This window comes from Thrips palmi, unplaced genomic scaffold (assembly GCF_012932325.1).
Source record: "Thrips palmi isolate BJ-2018 unplaced genomic scaffold, TpBJ-2018v1 HiC_scaffold_16, whole genome shotgun sequence".
Classification (NCBI taxonomy): domain Eukaryota; kingdom Metazoa; phylum Arthropoda; class Insecta; order Thysanoptera; family Thripidae; genus Thrips; species Thrips palmi.
The window spans coordinates 3,656,066-3,664,175 of NW_023144625.1; the positions used below are offsets into that span (position 1 = coordinate 3,656,066).

Genomic DNA, 8,110 nt, shown 5'->3' on the forward strand with positions numbered 1-8,110 from the left:
GCACTATTTCCATCAGAACTTTCTGGGCGTCACCTGGTTTTACAAGTGCTCTTGTCTGTTTTTTGCAAACTTTCTTGGTTGATTTAAACTTTCGTTGAGGGCTAACTTTTTTTGTTGCAGGTTGCTGTGCCACCTCAGGAAAGCTAGGCAGGATGGAATCTGGAGTCTTAATCACTTCTTGCAGAAATTTAAGAAGGCGATCAGCACCAGATATTGCTCTGTCCATTTTGTCTTGTGGAACCTGAAGTGCCAATCCAGCAATCATCTGAATTGTAGACTTCAGTTTGGTGGCCTTGGAAACTCCGTCTCTAAAATTTTCATGGTGAGCAGCTTCTGTGACAATTGCCTGAACTTCTTTCTCCTTAATTTTGTTGGCGATTGGTTCAAAGGATTTTAATGTGGAATGGACAATGACGGCATGGATGTGTTTGCAGATGTTGAGCTTTATGAGATGGTCTTCGCAAGTGCAGGAGACCTGATGGACACACTTCTGGCACTGTGGGCAATGGAGAGGACAGCCTTCACACAGATCTTCAGTCATATTAAGGGGAGGTTCTGGTGAAAATCTTGCCATTTTCCAAATGGATCCGACTGTCATAATTCGTTCGGAATATAAAATCTTTCTATGAGGACACTAAAATTAGATTTTTGAAAGCACATCCCAGGCTCTGAACCCAGTCGAAGAGTCTTTTTGAGCCTATTTTGGCTGTATCTTAAAAAATCTCCTTGCGCATACTATTTTGTCGTAAAAGGTTGACCTTTACATTTTTCACTTCTTCGATTCATTTTTAAAAGATGCCGGCATGCACAACTCAAAATGGCCATTACAGTATTAATTGTAAGCTTTTTAAAGCTGAAAAGTCCCTAAAATTTGACTATTTTGTACATTTTTGACCAATTATAGTGAAATGCTTGGCTAGAAAGCTTGCGAATAAAAATGTAATTTACATTTTGAGTTGTGCATGCCGGCATCTTTTAAAAATGAATCGAAGAAGTGAAAAATGTCAAGGCCAAGCTTTTACGACAAAATAGTATGCGCAAGGAGATTTTTTAAGATACAGCCAAAATAGGCTCAAAAAGACTCTTCGACTGGGTTCAGGGCATAAGATGTGCCTCCCCAATGAAAAATTTTAATAATTACTTGGTAAGACATCAAATTTTTAACTAATTTTCATAGTGGGACTCAATTTGGAGAAAATAGCATTTTCACCAGAACCTCCCCTTAACAGTGTATGGCCCTCTTGTCCGAACTTGAGATTTGACCGTCCACTCTGCATGATCTACTTGCTCAATAAATTCTGGTGGGATCTGTGCACCCTTCTTATGGCTCTGTGTTATTGCTAGCATCCTAGATGTTGGCTTTTGTTTGTGGTGCCTAATCAGCCGTTCAAATAGGAGGTTCTTTGTAAGCTGAAGTAGAGCAGCAATACAATTGTCAATTCTCCTGTTGCATTTTCCATCAAAGTAGCAATACTTTAATTTTTTGTGCAGAGCTTCTAAATACATATTTGTATTTAATCCAAGTTTCTGACGATGACTGTAGGCCCACATGTTGATGCGGTTGGCATAGTGCTTTCTAAAATACCTCCCAAATTCATTGGTCTCTTCATCGCTCTCACACAGTTGAATGAAGTTTACGATCAGTGATTCAAGTCTCTCAGGATCTTTGCACTCAAGGAGTACTCTGCACCCTTTATAAACTTCTGGAGCTTTAACGTCATTCACTTTTTGTTTGAGCTGTGTTCTCCAAGCCCTGTCAACATGCCATGTGCACAATAGGCGATGTCTGGCAGGTCCCATTACGGCTGCCCATGCATTGTAATAGGCAGGATAATCATCGGACATGAAGATGTTGGTTGAAATGGATGTGCCCAATCTTCTTTTCACCGCCTCAAAGAAGACAGTCATGCTGTCAGTGTCAATCCTGTTACTAATGCAATAAGCGCCTGGACACCCAGCTCCGAACTCATCTACAGTCATAAGGGTGGTTAGTTGAAAGTCATATTTGTTCGTTCCGTGTGTGCTGTCAATTAGAGTCTTGTCTGTGCTATACGTTTGGAGGATCTCCTTCTGATAGTCAGTCATTAGTACAACCATGAAGTCGTCTTCTGCCAGTACGCCACATGGATCTACTTCGTGCTGTCGTTTGTAGTAAGCCACAATGTTGTGATCTTTTGCTTGCTGCTCTGCTACCCACATATCAACACTCATTGCGTCATTATCATGCGCTCTGTTCTTATCAAGCTTGAATTCCTTAATGACGTTTAACAAATCTCGCTTGTCCAGCAGATGCAGTCTTGATAATCCTCCTTCTTCGGTAACACTGTCTCTTATATCATCAAGGATGTCATTCATGGGAACTTTTGATTGTAGTTTTGCAGCAAGCATGGCCCTTTCATTTTTGTTGAGTCGCAGGTGGCCCAAATCAAAATCATGCCCAACATGATCCTTGTGGTGCACTACTGATACTTTTCCATTGACTTCTGTTACAGTAATTCGAGCAGGGCAGTAACGCTCAATTTTTGGTGATTCCTTCCATCGGATCCTATCTGGAGCTTCTACCTTCCTTGAGTTTCCAGACCTGTGGCAATAATAATATCTTCTTTCTCCATGATCGAGCCTCCTTGCACCTTCATGCTGAATATACAAAGAGTTTGTTCCTCTCTCCATTTCTTCTTTCCAAACATAGAAATCTGTGGTGGGATAAAAAAAGTTGTTGTGTAACTAATGAATAAAGTTACATTTTAACAAAGAAATAAAAAAGTGTTTTCCTTACCATCAATTCTCTGAAAATTCATTTGAGAAGAAGATAAGTCATTACTGTGGTCATGTTTCAAATGCATATCCATGCTTGTGGATGAGGGAAACATAACGTCACATGATGGACAGAGGAGCTTTGATCTTTTTGTTTGTGGCTGAACTTTGTGCTGCTCTCTTAGGTGACGATTTAGTACTGAGATACTGGAGAACACTTTATCGCACACATAGCAAACTTCACCTATCTTTTCCTCACTTGGCGGATCACAATCATGCTTTGTGCGCATGTGCCTATACAGGCTTTTCTTATGCACATAGGTCGAGTCACACCTGACACAAGAAAAACGAATATGATATAAGGTATAGAGAATCATCTGAGAACAACAATTACGAAGGAGAGATAAAATATCTTGAACGCCAGGGCCTGATTAAAAATTACTCACAAAGAACACTTCACAGCAGACATCTTGGCACTAGGACAGGTGGAACACAAGTGGGACACATTGGCGCGGTTTTGCCGCCGATTTCTTGTTTTCATTACCAACTTAAATATATTCCCTCCCGATCTCTATGCGAAGGCGGTGTTGGCAATACCGCGCATCGTTTTAAATTTTCGCGCGCGCGCTGGTTTCGTGTCTCGGCAGGCTTTTCGCCTTCCCCGCCAGGGGCGCCACGGTGGGCCTCCGAACCGAAGTGCCGAGCGCCGAGCGCCGAACCGGCACTTCGGGTCGGCGCTCGGCTCCCCGGTGCCGGCGCATCGTCCTGCGCGTATCCATACGTATGTGCACTGCTCTGGAGACAAGCTAAAACTGACGCATAGTGTCCAGAAATCCCGAGTGGCCGAGGGATTAAGGGCCCCCTCCTCTCCCCCCGCCCCGCGCAGGTAGGCTTCGGCCGGCACGTCGGTCAGCGGTGATTTTCCGAAAGCCCCGGCTCGGCTCGGTGTACCTGGCTCGGCTGGCCGCCGCCGGAGCGGCTCGGCTCGGGTGACCCGGGCGCTTATTTACATACCGTGGGCGATTCAGCGCGGTATGAGAATTATGGCGGTCGGAGCATCCCCGCTTTACGGGACATGTGATTTGGCCACTATTCTAGTGGACTCCCATGTACCACACACCCAATGTGTCCTTAAATTTCAATTTGAAGTCATTTCCGAAAAAAGTATCAAAACGACTTGAAATTGTAAGGATTAGAAAAAAAAATTCTGTTGAAATGTCAAGATAATTAATATTTTCTTATTAACTGACTAAAAGGGATAGTGCAACAAGCTGCAATCCAATTTGTATGTCCTTCTAGACTAATTTTTTTGGGGAGGAAGGGTGGAAACTCAATTTTGGTATTAGAAGGAGTGATGAGAGAAACGACTAAATTTGTTACGTTACACTTAACAGATCAGAAACTTCGAGGAATATAGTGGTTCTGTATAAAAATTTGAGTTTCATCTTCTCTGATTTAGAGGGAGTTGCGGATTTCCTGAGAAAAAGTTTTCAAAAGTTAGCGACAAGTTAATGTTAAACTGTTCAAAAGTTAGCAAAAAGTTTACGTTAACTAACTTGTCGTAAAGGTTGGAAAAAAGTTCCCAATTTTTTTAAAACCATGTATGATAATATTTAATTGGCAGAAATGTTTTTCAACTTCTTTGTAGGTGCACGATAAGTGTACACCACACTACTTTGATATTGCTGAAAGTGATCAACACCTAAAAATTTTATAAGTTAAAACTTTTTATTTTTCTTGATCTCAACGACCATTAACAATATCAAAATAGTCCTGCTTACACTTGGAGTTCTCTGAAAGACAAGTTCAAAAACATTTTATGTTCAATCATGTTCAATCAATGTTCAATTATGTTCACCTTATGGTTACTTTAAAAATGAGGCTCGCAAGATTTTTTGACAAGTCAGTTTACGGAAACTTGTCGCTTTCATTTGATCTCTCTCATAGAGGATATCCTTACTTCCAAGAAAGTGGAGCTGCAATTTTGGAGCAGTACATCTAAATTATTTATAGTTAACGGACCATTAAAGGGATAAAAGGTCATATTTTGACCACCAACAGGCTTAACACCATTTAAAATGAACATGTAAAGATGTGTTGATTTTTCATTGATCTAAAATATCTTTCTTTTTAAAAAAGGTTTTTTATTATTGCATCCTACATTATGCTAAACTGATGGCTACATCAAGTATCTTCACAGCAATATCATTTGAACAGAAAATTGTGTTTGTATGATCAAGATCATTTAAGAGTCTTTTTAAGGGGAGGTTCTACTGAAAATCTTACTTTCTTCAAATTGAGTCCCACTTTGTATGTTCATTGTAAATTTAAAGTATTTTATAGTAAATAGTAAAATATGAAGTTTGGAGGGGAATACGTAGCCCCAAATCCAGTCGAAGAGGAATTTTCTGCTATTTCCAGTCGTATCTTGAAAAATTCTCCTACGCAAAGTTTTTAAACGTAAACTGATGTTCTGGGCATTTTTCACTTTTTTGGTTTATAATTGATAAACCGTGGCATTAGTAACATACTGGGACCATTGCAAAATCATAAGCTGTGTTTTCAACACAGCATGTCACTAAAATTTCAAGAAAATGGTCAAAATCCTGATATTTTAGTGTATTTTTTTCTGATAGGCAGTGCCAAAATAAATTTGTTGGGTCTCATGTCTTGGTGATGCCACGCTTTATTGCATGTGTGCCAAAGAAGTGAAAAATGTCGAGAACATCAGTTTACGTTGAAATACTGTGCGTAGGAGAATTTTTTAAGATATTCCTAAAATAGGCTGAAAAAACCTCTTCGACTGGATTTGGAGGAAGGTATTGGGCTGTAAATTTCATGTTTGACTATTAACTATGTAGTACTACACATATGCAACAAATGTTAACACTGGGGCTCAATTTGAAAAGTGCCATTTTTTCAGTAGAACCTCCCCTTAAGTTATTTCTGGAAATGTATTTCCTTTGCGTTTTGAGGACTCAGCAGCATTCTTGACACACGCTAGTGTCTACTGCACGGAAGAAGTGGCTATCACCTGTCCTACCTTCCGTGTCCCAGTCCCCTGGAGCGGGAATGCTCCGATCGCCATAATTCTCATACCGCGCTGAATCGCCCACGGTATGTAAATAAGCGACCCGGGCTTCGGTCCAGGCCGGAACCAGGGCAAACGTGTCGCATCCTGCAGCTTCCAGCGGAGTGCAGGCCGATTTTAAACTCAACACTAGATGGCCGTTCGCTTAGCTGAACAAAAGTTAATTAAGTTGTGCTCTGGCAATGCAGGGTCCATCGCACTTCAAACGCAGTCATGCCTTTTATCAGAAAATAAAGCGTCAATTTCAGACTGCGCAGGATGAAAATTCAGACTTTCTACCACATATGACTGTATTAAGACCCCGACGCCGAAAATTTATACCACGCCATCCAAATATTCAGACTCTTGAGTCTGAAACTCATTTTTCAGACCCCAAGGTGTAAAATTGAGACCAAGTGTCTGAAATTTCTGACTCAAGTCTGAATTTCAGATTCAGACCACTGGGTCTGAAAAAATCGGTCTGAATTTTCAGACTTTTTTAAACAGTGTTGTTTATTTTACAGATATCCGTAAAGTCCTCATGAAAATCAGGGAGGAGCAAGTGAAGCAGAGGCAGCACTTAGAAAAAATTGACTTTAAGTTACAAAAAATATTAGATTTTCAAGCTCACACGAGCTTGGCCGCCAAGTCAGCTGGCTGGCCTAGTGTGCTGCCGCACCCAGCTGCCAAGGACCCTAAAGACAAATTTTATGAGTGGGAGTACTTTCTATCAAAGAAAGATAACTTTGATTTTGCTGTAAGTGCACTGGTAGAACTCAAGCGAACTTTTACGCCTTTCTTCAAGCGTAGTAGAACTACCCTCGGCTTCAAGCATAGTTCTCCATTTTGCCCCTCTCCCGCAAATGCACGGGAGAGTTGCTTCTCTACGCTTGACGTCAAGCATAAAGTCTTCAAGCATAGTTGTACGCTTGAATCAAGCATACAACTACGCTTCAGTTTTACCAGTGTGGAGAAGAGTAGTGCACATCATTCATTCAAACAATTTTTTTTAAAAATATGTTTTGTAGAATTGCATGAAAAACCTTCAAATTTCACTCTTTTTTTCCAGGTTTCTCATTTCAGTGTGGTGGCTGGAAGGGGTGTTAATGAATCCGAAATGGCAACCAATGTCTGCAAGCTGCTGTTCAGCCCAGCCCTTGCAGCTATGATAAATTGGGTGGGAACTGACAAAAAAATTGGTATATAGGACCTCAAAACTGGTGCCCTCATTACTGGTAATTATGAGCACGCTCTACTAACTGAAGTGTGTAATAAGTATGCATCTACAGATGCATACTTGCAAGTACACACCGTCAGAAGCATCTATAACAACGCATGCGTCTGTAGATGCATACTGAGCACACTTTTCAGTTTGTACCGTAATTGTTAGTGTTTGTTATTTGTTAGTGTTTCTAAATGTCCTTTTCCTTTCTTCATTGTTACAGAGGCGTGTGCCCGGCAATATGAGGGTAACTTTCAGAAAACCAACATTACGGGGTCCATTAGGAAATGGCTTCGTTCCTTTTCCAAATCCAAAAAGGCCGCTTCTGATACAAGTACTTAGATAGTTTTTTTTTCCTCTTTTCGCTTTTGCTTTGCTTTTCTTTCCCTCACTTAGCATTGTGCTATAGACTTTGTTTCGTTTCCTTTTAGCATTTTGTGCTTTTATACTTTTGTATTTGGGATTTTGATCCTTCTTGCCTGGCTTTCTATCTATGATTTCATTAAACTTCTTTTCTTCAACCCTAGTTTGCCTGCTGAAAATTTTGCTGTTGCTTTTTTAGCGCATTTCTTATCTTTGTCCTGACTTTTTGTAACAAAAAATAATGAATTGAAAACAGTGCAACAGGTTTTGTGAATTTACAGGAATTAGTCACAAAATTTGAGAAGAAGGTGTCATTTGGTCCAGGTAGCGGAAGAAGGGAATATCTCAAATAAGCTTGAGTTTTTATATTATTATTGTGCCACAATAGTTCACATAATTCGATCAAAGTTATTTGACTCCATTTCATTCAGTTTAATGAAATATAGAAAGTCCACTTAAAGTTACACCCTTTCTTTCGCTTCATGGATCATTTTGAGGAAGACACAACGTTTTTGCTGTGTCAAACTACCTCAAAGCAACCCTTCCTCACAAATTGTGTAAGGTTGTGCTATTAAATTTTAATAGAAACACTTGTTGGGCTGAAACGAAAAGAAATTGTTTAGAAAATAGTCAGAGCAAGGATGACAACGATATTTGACATGTTACCTCTTTGAACTGTGATAAGGCTGTCACATAAGGGT

The 8,110-nt window shown here is 40.2% G+C and overlaps 1 protein-coding gene across 1 annotated transcript; it reads right to left on the minus strand.

The window, feature by feature from the left end:
• Positions 1-1,206: 1,206 nt before the first annotated feature.
• LOC117642470 lies at positions 1,207-3,223 on the minus strand. Its single transcript, XM_034380704.1, has 3 exons — positions 3,201-3,223; positions 2,777-3,087; positions 1,207-2,693 (listed from the first exon to the last, which is right to left on the minus strand). The coding sequence occupies exons 1-3, from the start codon at positions 3,221-3,223 to the stop codon at positions 1,207-1,209; spliced, it is 1,821 nt and encodes a 606-aa protein (XP_034236595.1).
• Positions 3,224-8,110: the final 4,887 nt, after the last annotated feature.

Excerpts from the sequence above, each read along its gene's own strand:
- LOC117642470 (XM_034380704.1), bottom strand. The coding sequence starts at position 3,223 with ATGTCTGCTGTGAAGTGTTCTTT. Across the intron at positions 3,088-3,200 it reads TCTGCTGTGAAGTGTTCTTT|GTGTGACTCGACCTATGTGC; the intron begins GTGAGTAATTTT and ends TTCTTGTGTCAG. Across the intron at positions 2,694-2,776 it reads GAATTTTCAGAGAATTGATG|ATTTCTATGTTTGGAAAGAA; the intron begins GTAAGGAAAACA and ends ATCCCACCACAG.